This window comes from Pezoporus occidentalis, unplaced genomic scaffold (genome assembly GCF_034315485.1).
Source record: "Pezoporus occidentalis ecotype Australia unplaced genomic scaffold, CSIRO_AGI_Poc_V1 ctg40, whole genome shotgun sequence".
NCBI classification, from domain to species: domain Eukaryota; kingdom Metazoa; phylum Chordata; class Aves; order Psittaciformes; family Psittacidae; genus Pezoporus; species Pezoporus occidentalis.
This window is the reverse complement of record NW_026915725.1, coordinates 377482-395000: the sequence shown is the minus strand read 5'-3', so window position 1 is coordinate 395000 and position 17519 is coordinate 377482. Positions and strand designations below refer to the sequence as shown.

The 17519-nt window shown below is 39.8% G+C and overlaps 1 protein-coding gene across 1 annotated transcript in view; it reads right to left on the bottom strand.

The window, feature by feature from the left end:
• Window positions 1-7939: 7939 nt before the first annotated feature.
• The window catches only part of ODAD2 (outer dynein arm docking complex subunit 2), a 92581-nt gene continuing 83001 nt past the window's right edge, over window positions 7940-17519 (bottom strand). The window contains 1 exon segment of the mRNA XM_062633541.1: window positions 7940-9323. Within this exon segment, the coding sequence (XP_062489525.1) occupies window positions 9210-9323 (114 nt within the window). The 3' untranslated portion in view covers window positions 7940-9209.

Sequence of the window (17519 nt, the reverse complement as noted above, 5' to 3'; positions counted from 1 at the left end):
GCGTTGAAAATCAACCTTCTTCTCAACATCTGTTGGTCCTCATACAGTGGTCTGTAATACCTGCCTCCACTGGCTGGGATGCAGATATCTGGGGTGGAACAGATGGCCTTTTGCAGTGTGCAAGTGACACACTGATGATTTTAGTGGAGAAGCCCTTGAGGAAGACACCCTCAATAGCTGCTGGGCCTCCTGTAGTTCAGAGAGCTCAACTGTGAGACCTATTTCAACGCTCTCACAGCCAGTGTCCCGTAAAAGCCTGTGACTGAGGTGCCTGGGCCTACTCAGAGAGTCTCTCCAAAGAAAAAGGACTTCAATTCATGCCTGTGTTTATATGGGAGACTCTCCATGGATTCAGCCATAAGGTCCCGGTTAAGGTAATTCTGTTTGGCAGCAGCACTAGTTTGCAATGAACATTTACAAACCAGCCAAGGAATATAATTGCTTACACAAATGATCCAGCTTTTTAAGGTTCATACCCATGGGGCTGCTTCAAGTGGCCCTCGTCCCTCCTCCCTTGGATGGACTCTGCAGCCCTGGACCAGGTGGCTGATAATACAGAAATGCTCCAAATGCCTGGAAAGGACACAGTTGTGTCAATCGTCTCCATTGAAGGTAGCAGTCACAAACACATGGGGTTGCCAAAATTCTCTGGCTAGTTCCAAGAAGCCTTCATTTGTTTGTATTGCTAATCTACCAGAGACTGAGACTGCTCGAAGAGATATCAAGCCTTTCATAAGCTTTCTTTCACACTGCTTCTGTTGGGGTCTGCAGGACAGCAGCCATCTGAGAAGGTTTGGGGAGACTGCACAGTTATCAGACTGAGACAGAAGGAAATAGCCTGAGCTGGAGGCAAGACAGCCTGTGCAGCTGAATGCTCATTTTCATTCTTCAAGTCCTCTTGCTTCCCCCATGGCTCTGCTGATAGTCAGGACTGGCAAACTCAAGGTCTCACTGCAGAGGGGTCTGGACAGGCTGGAGGGATCCCCTCCTGAGATACATCCACATGAAATTCAGTGGATGGCGTGACACAAGGAGGATATTTGACTCACAGATCATAAGCAAGAAAAAATTCTGTAAGACTTTGTGGAGCTGCCTTCTCATAGCAGAGCACCAGAACTTTTGAGTCTTTACAGAAAGGGGATCAGCATGAGGGTAGCAGCATAGGGTGTGTAGGGCACACATCCTTTTCCTGAGTAGAAGCAGCACTGTTTCATGACTCATGACGGCTGGAATGATTTCCCCAAAAAAGGGGTTGGCTTTGCATCCTGGCAGCTTAGGTTGCCATTCCACCATGCAGCATCCCAACATCTATGTTTATCAAACTAAGAAATGAAATCATCTTTCTTTGTTTCTTAATTAAGTTTTTCCTTAATAAACCTCTCCTTCCACCTTGCTTCCTTCCATACAGCAATGTGACTGCCCAGCATCTCTCCTTGCAGCTGAGGATGCAGATGCACTTGTGTGGGACCTGCAGCAAAGAGCAAGGTGAGAAACAAGAGTGCATAAGCAGAGTCATGCTGCTTGATGCCCCCAGGACTGGATCCCACTGGGTACCTGTACATCAGCTGCATATGTGGGAATCACTGTGACTCCCCCATCCCTCCCCTTACTTTTTCTCTGGGCAGGAGTGATATCCTACAATCCATGTTTGGATTATCATGCTGTTATTTATTGCCCATAGTCGCCCAAGGGAGCTGTTCCTGGTCACAGCAGGCTGGGTTTGCACCACATCCTCAGCTGTAAGGAGCTCTCCAGGGGCAGCCCACTGCATCCTTTGGCTCTCACTCACCCATCATTTCTTTTGCAGTTAGCCAAGATGTGTCTACCCAAACCTCACATGCTACTGGTCAACGCAAAATGTTACCTGCCCCAGCAAAGTGAGACTTCACTTAATTTTCCACAAACCATATAAATTAAAAACTTAAAGGTGTACCTGGAACTGAATTCCCTCCACATTCTTATTACTTTGTAAAAATGCTACTACTTGACTATAGAAGCACAATCTGTTGCTTTGTTGGCCTGTTTCATTTTAGAAATGTAAATCTTGTGGACTTCTGACGATTACTAACTTTCTCATTGGATTAAATTCTTAGACAGTTTCATTGTTTCATTCTGTGGGGTTTTCCAGGGTTTTCTTTGGCTGGGTCAACTTTTATAAACTGCCACTAAGATTTGCTATGAAAACATTTGCCTCTTTGCATCCAGTGCACACCCTGCCAGATGCATGGTAGAAGCTCTGAGCCCAGGCTGCTTACCAGGCCCCTGCCCACTGCTGCAGGATGCTAACATCTCCGGTGGGATGGGTGGCACTGGGAAACCCCATGGAGAAGCTCTGTGCTCGATCTCAGCCCTCTCAGGGACATAAACACTTGAGGTTGCAAAGAGATGCTTCACATCCCTAAAGCTGCTTCTGAAATCGAGCATTTTGGCCAGCGCTTTCTGAGGCCCCAGCTTCACAGTTGTCTTTTGTCCTAGTTGTAATGGTTGTCCATGATATAAAATAGCTCTTCCCAGGCCATAAGGGTCCTCTCTCACATTGACTTTCTCTGATGGAAACTCTCTGAGACTTGCAGAGTGTTCGAGGGTGCTGTGGGACACTTGAGCCTGTTTTTCCCATCTTCCAGAGCAAGAATGTACATGGTAGAGTACAGCATATTTTCCTTTTAAAGCTAAAATATATTTCAGCTCTTTGGGATGGCGGGTGTGGATGTGGCAGTCATATAGGAGAGGAGACACATGATGCAAATTCAGCTCTAGTAAAAGTTAAAGTGGTTTCTATTACACATTCCTACAAAGTTCAGAAGAGATTAGGTGGCAATTAGATACTAGTAATTGCCAGTGGAACTAAAATCATAACAAAGATATCAGTAACTGTGGATTTAGAAATGTTGACTATAATGAGTGTACACTGGTGCTTGTAGAGCCCTAAGACTGGTGAAAATGAACATGTTCAAGCAATGGAAGAGTCTTAAATATACATGAAAATCTGAAAGCATCGTGAGGGGACTGAGAAGAGTTCTGCTTTGGTTTTGTTGTTGTTTTGTTAATGCTCAGTTTGAAAATAATTAGGCCTCAGTTTCTCCAGATAAATCACCCCTCTTTGGTTTGTACCTCTTCACGCCACATCAGATCCAGTGCTTGGCAGTCACCTCTATTCCTTAGTTGCTGCACTGAAAAACATTCACCTAGTCATTACATTCTGGGAACCATACCAAGGCTGGCCCACAGATGTCCGCTTCTCCAAATATTTTTCCTTTTACATGACACCCCACCACAGACAGTTGTGGAATGGGCTGGAAGGAGGCATCAGTCTGACCATAACTTTTGCTTCTGAACAGATTTTGCCCCTCATCTGCAAGTGCACATGGAATTTTTCTCTTCAAGAGTTCCTCTAGCTCCACTTTGAGTATTTTCCTGCCTAACCTCACACAGGGGTAAGGACCAGGCAGTCTGCTTTCCAAATGCTGTAATCAAAAGTCATCCGTAAGTGAGTTCAATGAAGGTTTGCAGAGCAAGACTGGCAGCTCTGGAGTCAGGAATTTTGCATATACTGGGCAAACACAGCACAAAACGTGGCAATCTTAGAGCCTCTGCACTATTGCACCCATTGTGACTGAGTACAGTTATCAAAGACAGTGCGACTTTGGTTATCAGACTGAAACAACACTGATCTCTTTTCTCAGAACATCAAGAGCTGGTTTTCCTTTGGGTTGATTGTCCTCTGGAAAGCAGCCACTGGTTTACATGGTATTGTGCTCCAGTGGGTCTCAGCTTGGTGCAAAGCAATGCCAGTCCCATAACCAAGGTTTTATAAACTGCTGACCATCACCACCAGCCCCCTTCTCCTCTTTTTCTTTCACTTTTTGAATGTCTGTTTGCCCCAATATGTGTTCCCCCACCCTTCCGTCACTGGAAGGTTTAATGCCGAGTGAAAAACCACGAACAGCCTTTGAACGTGTTCTGCCAAGTCTCTTTACAGTACAATACTGGCAGGAGTAAAACACTGGGGCCAGGCAAATATGCAAGCTTCATCACATTAAAGGAAGCAGAGCAGCACAGTTATTGCATCATTCTATGGCTTCCCAGACGTTGTTGTTATGTTTTCATTAGAGCAACAGACCTGCACTTGGTGCTTTCTGCTGAAGAGCCAAGGAGGCCCTGAAAGGCTGTCAGCTGGAGAAGAGAATGCGGCAACTGGAAAGACGAGTGGTTTACTGCACTAATTTTATAGTGCAGCCTTTACCAGTCTGTGGTGGAGGGAACCAGCAACATGATCTGGGCTCCAATATTTTTAAAGAAAGACACATAGCCAAAACCTTCAAACTATTTGCTTGTTCAAGACAAGTCATTTGGAAATTTAACTACTACTGAATCGACCGACATTTTTCAACACTAAATCATTTCAATTCCATATCATGTGTTTTTAATTTTATCAGCATCTGTAACTTTTTAATTACACTTTTTATTAAAGCCTTTTTCTTCTATTTCAGAAGCAGTACACAAATCCCTAGCTATTTAATCTGGGTATTAGGAGACGTGGTTCAAGGCTCGGTCACTGGAGCAAAATTCTGCTGCCAGATGCACCCATTGGACCACAGGTGCTCTGCGTTGCCCTCCTGCATTCACCAAGCCCCTTGGAGAAGTGGGATGTGTCACAGCATGGCTGGGCAAAACCTTACCACCAAGACTGTAATGAACACTTTTGTCTCCCAAAAGCTTCTAGGCAGATTCTCATCTAATGAAGAATGGAGGAGCTTTCAAGGCACTCAGGACGCGGGTGTGATGGTGAGTTGGCTAAAAACTGCTGGTTTATGACCTGCTGTTTCATGGTTCAGCATTAGTTTAATGGAATTCTTCTGGTCTTCCTCCAATACACACTCAAAAAGACAATAAGCAAAGGTTTTTACCGGCCAACTATTGTGTTGTCACCACATCCATGAAGGAAGAAAACACATGAAATCAGTGAAGATGGTTTTGTGCACCTGGAGAACTGCAAAAAGTGATAGGATTAGACCACAACATATTACCTAGCAGACAAAGTCAAAGCTTCCTTATGTGGGTTTATGAGCCTTTCAGAAAAAACACCAAACCCAAAACAAACCCAAGCATTTGTGTTCAAAATAGAATTGATTACAGTCTTAAAGCAAGATCAAGCAGCTGAAGGGTACCATTCTCCATGTAGACTAGGATAAAACACATAACTTGCCAATGACAACAACTGGAAAAGAGAGAAGAACTTGCCAACTGAAAGGTGTCTGGTAGATAACGCAGAAACAAGTTGAGAAGATAAACACAGGCCATCTTGTTGCTGTCCTCAGCAAGTTGTGAGCATTACTGAACTGATAACTAGGCAAGAGGGTAAAAAGCACACCTTACAATGTAAAATTGCATTCAAGGAAAATATTCATTAGAGTGGATGAGTTCTGGTTGCCTTCAAAGCCAAAGCAGCAAGATACCGAGTATTGAAGAACATCTCTGTTTAAACAAGGGAGGGAATAGTAATTAGTAAAATTAATCCTTTCAGAAATGGAATGAATTTTACCAATTCCTGCTGTGATGGCCATGGCTACAGAAATGTGGGTGCTGGCCTGTGTCAGGTCACCAAACAACAGAAGGCTGTCTGAACTGAGAAGTGGGCAATGCAGCATTGCTTCCTGCTGTTGTTCTGGATCCTGAGCAGTGTGTGGCAGTGCTTAAGTACCTAAAGAAGAAATAGACCACAATTTACAGTTGGGGAGCAGTCAGCTTCTGACTCTGGAAATAAACTATGCAAACAGCCTGCATGGAAACTGGAGTACCACTGCTGTACCACTGCTGAAGAAACACATTACATGTTTCCATCCTGCTGTCACATGTAAAATAAAGATTATGCTGGTGGAAATGTGCAAGGAACAACCATTTAATTTATTATGAGATGAAATTCTTAAACTAACATATTATCTAGTTCAGTCTCCTGGGACAATTTACATCTGACCCTGGTGTCAGCAGCTCATTCGACTCATTTCAGGAGCCGTGGAATGAAAGAGGTACTGCGCTTTCACACGAAGCAATCAGTTAGCCTAAAGCAAATTACGGAGTCAAATCTCAAGGCAGCCCTGTGAATCTCAACCTCATTTACTCGCCAAAGGAAAGCTTCAGTGATGGAGCAGAGTAACAAAACCCCTAATATATCACAGCTCCATCGCACCCAGGCTGGGAAGTTTATATTTCCCTGACAACTTGGAGACAATATCGTGTGTCAGAGCACATGCACATGTCATAAGCATGAACATTAAGAGGAAATGAACATAAATCCCAGATTCAAATGTGTAGTTTCAGCATCCTGGGACAATTAAATTATTGATAATGGTTAACTGTCACCAAGCAATAAATCATAAAGTCATGGTATGGTGGAAGAAAAGCTATCTTGCTGCTGACAGACGCATAGACTGAAAGATGTAGTGGGCCTCTAAGGTTCCAGAAATAATTGCATCAAGGTGAAAGATTTCTATTCTTGCTTTTTTTTCCTCATCAACTATAGTATTTCCATACTCAAAACAACACTTTCTTGTGACAACTTTTCTTACTTGGGCTCTACGCTTTCTGACATTTTAATGAAAATGTGGAATAAAGCTGAAAATGAGAAGCCAGTGAGGAGCAGGCCTGGCTTTATGGCCAACAGCTGGAGCACAGTGCTCTGTGTGGAGCTGGAAACTGGCTCCTGAAATTGTGAAAAGTGATGGGTACTCCCTGCTGATGGTAACATCAATGTAAATAAACTCCTTACCCCATATTACAAGATTGTGAAAATAAAGGAATCGCAGGCTGAGCAGATGCTGGCAAATAAACAGGACTGAGGCTGACCCAGCTTTTTAAGTCACTTCATTTCTGCAGCTGAAATAGAACTCTACATTGAATTTGTACATCAGTTTGCTCTGCACTGAATATAATATTGAGCTCGGTACGGTATGGTCGTACTTCCTAAGAGGTTACAGGTTTATGTGGACAAGTAGCAGCTGGTGGAAAGAGACAGGAGTGAAGGCATTTCCCTTCCAGGCACAGGAGCTGGGGAGCAGGAGCTGGCTGGTGCCTGGTTATACATGGTGGGAATGCTGGGTCCAGGCGGCTGAGGCTGGTGCCAGGGCTTGAATAGGCTGGCACTGCCAGCAGGGGTGTGTGAGCAGCAAGTGGGGCCCAGCTTTGTGAGGATCCCTTTTGAGAGGGCTGCAGTGCTGTGAAACTCCACACAGCTCTACAGAGAGAGTGGAAGCTTTTCAAATGTACACGCTGTACTGCACCGCTCACAGAGGCCAAGGATCACATTCATTTGCTCAACAACTAAATCTCTTTATATTAATTGCACAACATCCACCAGTTTTGGCCAAACAAAGCTGTATTTTTTTAAATACTTACACTTCGCCTGTGTGGGGATCTGTATAGATTTCAACATTTTGTCTCCTTGTACAGATTCTGAAAACTGCAAGCACAGTAAAGGAAAAGAAAATAGCACAAATAAGTTATCTTAAGTCTGGGATTAACTGTCTGAGGTCTTAAAATAAAGGCTTCAGATGAACTGCTCCAAGACATAAGGGCTACCAGTGTGAGTGACAGTGGCAAGCTGAGGCCATTTCATTGTCCGGAACATGACATTTAATGCCCTGACACCTGTATCATAAAATTGAGTTTACTTTAGAACTTCCAAACTTTACTTTCAACTTCCAGTTGAAATCCAAACTTAATGGTCAAGAGTGCCTTGAGAGGTTACGTTAAGGACAACAATTATTGTCAGGGAGGTTTTTTCCCCTCAACAGTTTGAAAAATAAGCCACATTTTACACATTATTCATGGGATAAACTGTATCTACAGCTTTCCAACAGAAAAGAAAAAATAAAATCAAGCCTCTCCTCTTCCAAATGAATTTGGCAATTAGCATTTATTTTAGAAGTATTTTTGGGTACCGTGATGAAGCATATGATACTACTACAGCTGTGACATCAGCATAATAATATGGATATATTTATTCAAAATAGCATACCAGCCCTGTGGGGCAGAGTTGAAGAATACCTAAAATAGCATTTGCTTGGTCACTGGCTGCTGGTGGAACTTGTGACAACTCCACAATTATGTTGGTATTTACATTGATTAAAAATTACTACTTGGATTAATATTTTGATCTCCAGAGTCAGCACCTGTCTGCAGCTGGCTTCCTTTCACATACTCTCTACACCTTCCCTAAGGGCCCATTGCAATCCTCCTTTTTCAGAATTGCAGTTTTCTTAAAGGAAATTTTAAATCATAGAATCAGAGCGTGGTTTGGGTTGGAAAGAGACATTACTGCTCTCAAGTAAATGCCTTAGTATTAGTTGTTGAGCATGGTCCATACAGTGGGTCTGTAATCTATAATATCAGTAGTTGTTCATGTGTTTTTTTGAAAGCAACTCTAATTCTGAACATAATTTTATGCAGAAAAATAAAGTAAAACTGCATCAATACAATGTTGTCCTCAGTTTAAAAATTAAAACCCCCCCAAAAGGTAATGTGGAAATGTAAACGTAATACCCTACATTTTATTTACAGCTGGTAGATTTTAATTTGAGTTAAACGCATGTTAATTGAAACACATTTCACCAGCTACTTATAAAATTAAGCACCATTTTGTTTGATGTTGGTAGAAGCAGGAAATTTGGAGTGATGTCTACTGCTACAGCTGTTTGCAGTCCTTATATAACAATCTCACCAGATGTGAGATTGATGTATCTGCATTTTGTCCTCTCCTGTGAATTGCAAGGCAAAAACATAATGACAGGATGATTGGACAAGTTTAGCATGAAGGGAATTGTTGAAGGCATTCATAAATCACTGCACAACCACACACACAGTGAAGGAAAATTTATTGTAATGTCACAGATACACAAAACCATTTATATCTACAATGAATTTCAAATACAAGAGTATTAATTGTAGAAAAGCCTTTGCCATATCTTAACCAATAGTCTTTTGAAAGATGTAATACTATCAACCACACAAAACTGGGCATGTTTTATATAAGCTAGGTGTGACAAACAAAGCAGTGTGAGAACAAACATCATTTTCCACAAATTTATTCTTGTTATTAAATTATCCACATATAAATGACCTTTGCTGTGAAATACAGATGCTAGAGGGAGTAACCATCCATTTAAATGTAGCCATATTGTAAAATGAGTGTGTTGGTAAAAGTTGCTAGAGCATCATCCATACTTTGCTTTTTCTGCTGCTAGAGCCAATCTGCGAATGTTTGCTATGCAACCAGCTGCTGCCTCCTGCAGAGTTTCATCTGTAGAGCCTACCATAGGCAGTAGGAGCTAGCAAAAATACGAAAGAGACACAGCATAAGAAAAACTAATAGGTGTGCTACTATCTAAATAATATTCAAATCGTATCTAGAACAATGGCATGAATTTACCCCCACACATAATAAAATATTAAAATTCATATTAACATCACTATGATATACGTATATATACTTATATATGTACACTTTTGTAAACATACATGTATCAATGTACACATAGTGCACAATGCTTTATATCTTATCCTACTTATACCTGTCAATTGATATTTTCATGTCTGCTTTTCTGTTTATTGCATCATGCCTGTCTATTGGTTGTGACTTGGCTTTTTTCTTGTACGTAGAAATTGCATTTGCTTTATTTGAAATCATGGGATTCCCCCCAAGGAATACAAGTATATTTGTACATGCTCAAGAGTTTTAATAAATAAAGCCATGGGTTTGTTTTTTCTTTTTGGCCTTGATCATGAAACTGGATCCATGTGAATGGACCCTCGTGTCACGTTGACTGCAGTAGGTTTTTTTATTGTCACAGAAAACCACTCACATCCAAGTGCTTGGAAGGATACAGATCTGGGTATATCAGTCCTACACATTTGCACATAAAAGTAAAAAGCAAAAGCTCAAGAAAGGCTCCAAACTTTTGGAGTTGATTCAGCTTTTCAGACATGTGGTCTAGTCCTTTACTCTGGAAGTAATTCATTTTTTTTCAGTGGAAATTCCCTTGGAATAAGGTACTGCTCGACACAAGTATGACATAAGACAGGCCCTGATGATAAAACATTTTTACATACCAGAAAACCATTAATAATGTTTTTGGATCTCACTTATTCAGTGTGTTGTAAGTCAATGATGCAACGGCAAATGCAATATATGCTGGAAAACAAAAGACTCTTGCTTAGCTTAAATCAGCTCCACGCAACCCTTGGATCTCTGAAAATCTGCCAAGCTTAATGTGTGTTCAGGTATTTTGAAGTTCAGACAGCTCTAATTAAAACCTATATTTTCAGTCTGCAATACTTCAGATTCTGTGTATACCCAAACAATGTTGAGTCAAACCACAGAGAAATCTGTTATCACTCAACCCTGGTGCATATTTTTCATACAGCTAAAATATTACACAAAATTATGAACTGCTAAATATAAAAGCATAAATTGAATGCAGACACCAAATTCATATGCTACCTTTTTCTAACCTTCCAGCAATCGTGAGGCAGGGGCCACAGCTGCACACATATGGCATTTGCTTAGAGAGATTAAAGCATTTTATACTTGAGGAAGTATTTGCATTAGCCAAGTGTACAAAACAAGCATCTTGCCAGTCACCTTTCACCTTCTGACCCCTACATGCAACTTTTAAGATTGCATGTGATAGGCCTGAAATATGTCAGAGGAGTATTATGTAAATTAAGCATCAACTATAAATTTTTCTAGCAATTCTTCCTCCTATAATTTCCATTACTGTAATCTGGTATGTGGTTCTCAGCAACCTCATATAGTTGAAGGTGTCCCTGCTCACTGTGGGAGGGTTGGACTAGATGACATTTATAGGTCCCTTACAACCCAAACTGTTCTATGATTCTACGATTCCATGATTTTGTGTCTATGTAGGAGTATCTAGATAAGAACTCTGAAAGGATGAACACTCCTGAAAGGATATGTCAGAGTTAGAACAATATGAGAAGAAATTATATGAGAAAGCTTTATGTTCTTTATTTGCATGCAAAAGCTGGACCAGGGTCAGCAACCAGAGAAGTCAGTGGAAGCAAGGCTTTCACTGACCTCAACTGGAAGTAAGACCAAGGAGCACATCTCTGTCTAGTGATAAAACTGCTCTACAAAGCACAAAGGTCAGAATGCAGGTCTTATTAGATGTTTAACTTCTCCTTTTTTTTTTTTCCTTAAGAAATACTGCTGGATGATGATCTTTCTTCCTTGCTATTTCCCACCAGCTGATTTCTCATCAGCTTAGACTATGAAGTGCTTCTTTGGGTGCCTCACAACTTTCTTGTATGACTTACAGAATAAAACTGGTAGAGATACTTCACATCCCTGACTCAAAACCTAAAATATGTATGCACATACTGTTCATACAGTGGTTTTGGTAAAGCCATAGGTTTCAAATTTGGGGGCAAAGAAACTATGTCTTATGCGATATTCACTGCATCTTCACAGACCTAATGCAAGGCTTTTTCAGTGTACTGAGTGTGAAAGTCAAACTTTCATAATAATTTCAGGATAGGACCTGTTATCAATGCATAAGAGTGGAAGTTCATCACAGAAATAATGGTTTGAAGATACATTATCTATCAGAAATACAGCAAAACCCAAAGATAGACCTTTGACTTAATAATGACTACATGTTAGGTAAGACTTAATTTAAAGTTATTCATTTCTTCTTTCATCCACCACTTCTTTCTAGCCTCAGAAGACTTAGGAAAGTAGGCATTTTTTTGTCACTTTGTGTACAGAGCTCAACATTAAGCAATGACAATGCCTCTAGGGGAGGGTCTGTGGTTTTTGTTGCAGGTGTATTTTGGAAAATCAGGGTTAAATATCAAAAAAAGAGCATACATGACACTGGATCAAAATAACCAAATAGATGCTTGAAGACATAGAGGTACTAATGCAACCAATGCAAACAGCAGTTTTTAGAAAGGTATCAAATACTGATTGTTCTCCTTTTAAGTTCAGGAGATCAAGGATCAGTTGCTCTCTAATTTGTTTTTCTTCTAAATTGCTTGCCAGAGGTAACATCTGTAAGAACTGCCACATCATACAAAATCCTCTACTACACTGTGTCTCAGGATTTGCACAATATGCACAATATGACTTCAAAGAAATTTTCTTGGAAACACAGTCCAATACAGTAGCTGCCTCTAAGGACTGAGGATATACAGCAACATTTGTCAGTTAACCTACTCCTTTTGTGCTAACAAAAAGACAGCTGAAGAGAAGACTATCAAGAATGCAAAATATTTCAATATAAGTGAGTAATTCCATATTTAGGAACCTAACTTTGAAGATTTCTATATAAATCCTGCCTTAAATGAAATAAAATTTTATTCTTTTTGTATATAACAAGAAAGATACAATTCTTTCACTTCCTGACTGCCACTCCTTGACCCTTTCATGGGTTCAGTTCAATTTACTGGCAATTTGGGTCATACAATTCAGGTATGGAAATGTATTCATAGATAGTATACACAGCCTATACCTACATATTAGAAATATCTGACAAGTCCAGAAATCTTTCTTCTTTATTTCAATGTGCCAGTACAATATAACATGTCCTTTTTTCTTGATGCAATGCCCTTGAACTTCATGTATCCCTTCCTTTTACTGTTCAGGTATTGTTTTCTGACACATGTAAATGTTAACAGATGTGAGAAGCAGTAAAAAGCATGTGGTACAAATGCTTCTTTCTGGCACATATGAGGCATTTTCCATAGACAGAGAAAGCATTTGCAGCACTCTGTAGCCTTCATTTTCTGTTGGCAGGTATCTATATTCTAAGGCAAGAGTCCAAAATTTTTTGCACAGTTAGCACGTCACACCAGCAAATAAGCACAAATACAAGCTGTTTGGAGAACGTACAGAGCATATGTAGCTTTTCTGGGTTCCAAAAGCAAATACACAGCCAAATCATTTAAATATTCAGAACAATTAAGATTTTGCTATTACTATCCCAGCTTTAAAATAGCACAGAACTGTGATACTATATTAGGATTGCACAATCATAGAATAATTCAGAAGGGAAGAGGTCTCAGGAGGTCTCTAGTCCAATGTCATGCGCAAAGCAGAATCAGCTATAAGGTTAGACCAGGTTGCTCAGAGTTTTATTCAGCCTCACCTTGAAAACCTCCAAGGATGGAGATGGCACAATGTCTTTGGGCAACCTATTGCAGTGTTTGACTGTCCTCACAGAGAAAAAGGTTTTCCCTGCACACAGTTACTATTATTACAGTTTATACCTATTGTCTCTCATCCTCTTCCCATGCATCACTGTGAAAAGCTTAGCTCCATCTTTTTAATGACTGACCTCCTTGCCCTTCAGCCTCCTTGACTTCCCAGAGCCCTTCAGCAACTTTCCTTGACACCAGCATCCAGGTAGAATACAATCCATTAACTACTTCATTCTCAGCTGGATCATCCGAACAGTTTTAACCCATTTGATTGTTCACACATCTAGACTATACAACATTGTAACTTGGGTCAAAGTATGATGTGGGAAACAGTTTTGAAAACCTTGCTAAAACCAAGGTAGATGACATCCACTGCTCTCCTCTCATCTACAAACTTAGACACATGAAGGGCGACCAGTTACTGCTTCAAATCATCTCCTTCTTGTGTCCAGAAATGTGTTCCAAGGGGACTCCCCCCCTGATTTACCCAGATGCTGACCAGTCTGTAGTGCCCCAGACTGGAAGGAGGAATTGCTGCTCTGAAGAGACTATTTGCAAACTCTTACTGTTGGGTTTTACAATCTCTGGCATGCCAAAGGTGTAACAAAATCAGAAAGCCTTTGGTTTCTCAGGACAGCAGTAAAAGGTAAGGAGATAAGCTGTAATATTTTCTTGCATAGTCATGTATCATGAATGATGCCATCTCCCACTGTCTGGAAGAACAGCTTCCTTCCACATAGTACCCTTACCATCACAAAATAACCAATGGAAAATGTTATTTCAAAGAAGATAACACAAACATCAACATAAGAACTTGTAAAAGTGTAATTTCAAAATGGTGTGGATCCCTGGATGAGTAAGAAGAGTAATAAAAATGGGCTAGGAATTTTCTTTTCTACCAAGATGTTTTTCTAGATCTTTTTGCTTCTACAAAAAAAGTAGTGCAAGGGGATTTGAAAGCAGAAAAAATGTAGACAACCAACAAACACTTACTCTGACGAAATCTCAGGTGGTAGAGATGCTTCATGTACTAATTACAATAATTTGTAAGTACCCATTTTCTTTTAGACAGAGTCATTGCAGCTTCCAGACTCAGAGGCGGGAAGCAGGAAACATAGGAAGTGATGTTTTCAGAAAGAATAGAGTTTTGCACATATTAATCTTTAAATAAAAGGTTAGTCATGTGATTTGTCTTCAACAAGTTTTCCAAAACAGTGGAAAGTGTTAAGCAATCCTGCTGGAAAGGGATTCCCTTGCTCATACAAAACAGATAAAGCATCAGCCTAGTCAATACTCCCGAGTTCTGTGAACATGAAAGCAAATAATGAATAAAGAATAACTATAAAAAATATTTAATGCCTTTATTTATGGCTTCCTTAGGTCTTGTGTCCTATAAAACAAATTTTATTTGATTTTTTCTAATCAGAAGGAAATATGGACAAAGTCTTTTGACAAGATTTATGTCCATACTGGGAAGCTAGTCAGAGTTCACATAGAGCTTAAAATTCCTGGAAATAAAGGCATTTACTTCAATACAACATCTTGTAGATTGACACAGCATTTCCAGTTGGTGGTAGGACTTGCCATTTTTTTTTTAAATTTAGCTTTAGTATCTGACTTCTTTTACATGCAACATTTCCTAAAGGATGCTAACTTCCTAACACTGTGATTTTCTAATTGCGCAACACTTCTTTTCCAAAAAAGACATTTTTCACATGCTTTTTATAAATCTAACCTAAAAGAAAAAAATACTTTAAATAAAAGCATATGGTAGAAGCTTATCCAAGAAAGTATCAGTCTAGATCCAGCCAGCATTTTCTAACTTTCAACACCATACTGCATACTGGAAAATCTTAAAGCACCTAGTTTGAGTGCTATGTTACACATATTCCTATTCTCATAAAATTAAATTATAAAGAATAAAACACACTCCACAATAAAAGCATAATGAAGGTTAAGCTAAGTCACTGTTTCTCAAGTAAAATTCAGGTCAGTTTCCTGATTTCCTCTTTCAGCTGAGTGAAAGGGTAAGGCAACATGTACCACACAACAGCCTCCTAAGAAGGTGCTCATCTAAGTTCTGGGCATCTTCTGTTAATTTTCTCAGGTGGCACAAAGAGAATAGATTTTAGATATAAAGTTTTTCCCTGTTTGTCAGGGAACACTCTGACCTATCAGACATATAAAATCCAGTACTAAGAAAATCCAGTAAAGGCAAAAGATGGGCAGGGCCTCTCACTGTTAAGTCTGAGTGGCCACTCACTCACTGTTCTGATTCCCTCTTGCATAAGGTCTCTCCTCTCTGGGAACGAAGTCAGAGAAACCCCTGGTGTAGCCTATTCACTCGCTCTGCGTGTAAAGAGGTGGGAGCTGAATCTTGCTGTCTGGGGTGGGGGAGATCCCATGAAGATTGAACCTGGCTTCTTTTCCTTTCCTCTCTTATTTCTGTCTTTCTTCTTCTCTCTCCCATGAAACACATCTCCATTCTGGCAGCCATGGAAAAAGGATGATGACTTTTGGAGCCACTCAAGCACAGCTTGGGGCATGAGGAGGTACAAAGGATGAAGCTTATGCTAAGGTACACCTGATTATGGTGGTGATGAGAAGGCTAGCCAGGAGCCATTTCTGATCCTTCCCTTCCTCCCTCAGAAAACCAGTGGAAGAGCATAGGGGCAGGCAAACCTGTGCTCTTCCTGCAAACAGGTGCAGGACACATTAGGACAAGAAGAAACTTGTCTGCAGTTTGTGGCACACTTCCAGATATTAAACCATCTCACCTACTGCAAGACAAGTGACTTGCTCTCAGCAAGTTGTTACTTTTTCCTATGTGATGAAACAGCTGTTGGTAAGCTGTTGATAAGCTGAATCCCACAAAATGCTGGGAAACAAGAGTAGGGCTTCATAGATACAGTGAAATATTCTGAACATGTGATTAGTGGTACCTTACCATGAGATGTTTACTATTTCTTTACGCAGCTTTGGTGAAATAAACTGATTTTATGCCATGATAGATTTGAAGTTTAAAATATGCCCCTTCGATGCAAAGACATAATAAATGGACAAAGAACTCTGAATGACAAGGAGAAAGTTAACAGAATTCGAAATGGTTAAATATAAAATAGTATAAAAAATGTAAACTTGCAGGCCACTTTAAAATACAGTAAGTTTAAAGGTTAACCCATCTCAATGCATTACTTATAGGACTTTAGGGAATATTTATAACATTTTCAGATGTAAATCTAACTAAATATAAAATACCATACAAAGATAATGTAGCTAAATGAAACTTGTAATCAAAAGTATTTCTAATCTTTAAAAGGAACAGTTATATGGAACCAGTTGGAGTCCTTAAAGTTCAAACCTACATTCAGCTGTAAGATGTTCGGTGTGATATTAAGAAAGAATCCAACCATCATGAACATTCCGATGTGCAAAAAGTCTTATGGGATATCAAATTCATCCCACAAAGAGCAATAGGCAGATCTGATAATCCAGAAGTGATGAAGACCCGGGTATTACAGGATATTTTTATTTGAACCACTTTCTCTATTTTATTTTTATTTCATTGTAGTTTTCAAAAGAAGATTAACATATAAAAGGGGTTTGGTGGGATAGAGAGAATAAAGAACTTTTTTTTTGTAATGTCAATGGAATGACATTTGTAAAAAGATTTTTTCAATTCACTGTAAATTAATTTTATTTGGATTAAAATAGGAGCCTGCTTCCTTACTGCATAGTGGACATTCAAAGCAGTAAATGTGTCATGTATGTTCCTTTACTTTCACAATTTGTTTTGACCCAATAACATGTCGGGGACTATCCTTCCCTTATATTGCTGCTAGCCTGTTCAATCTTTCTTCTTCGTAGTTCTATCTCCTTTTTCACACTTTGCTTTATTTCCATTTTACAGAGACATGGCTTTTACCTTGCCTTTCATTTTTTTACTGAGAGGTACTGCGGGAAATTGAGAAAGAATTGCTAATTCTGTATTGTTTTTCCAAATTTGTTAACATTACTATCAATATGAATACTATCATTTTGTCTATCTCTTACAGTCATATGAAGATCATACAAAAGTTAAGAAGGGGCAGTTGCAAACAAACTATCAGCAGCACGTCAGAGGAAAACAAGGAGGTTTAAGCTGTCCATTCACATACTGAAGGGTTCTGCTTGATGTCTCAGCAATACCATGAAAACAGTATGTTTTTTTCTCCGGTTTGTCTGATATTCCTGAAATGCACTATAAGTAGTCTGTCTTTGAAGAGAACACTGAACTGCAGCAAAGAGACACCATGATTCCCAGA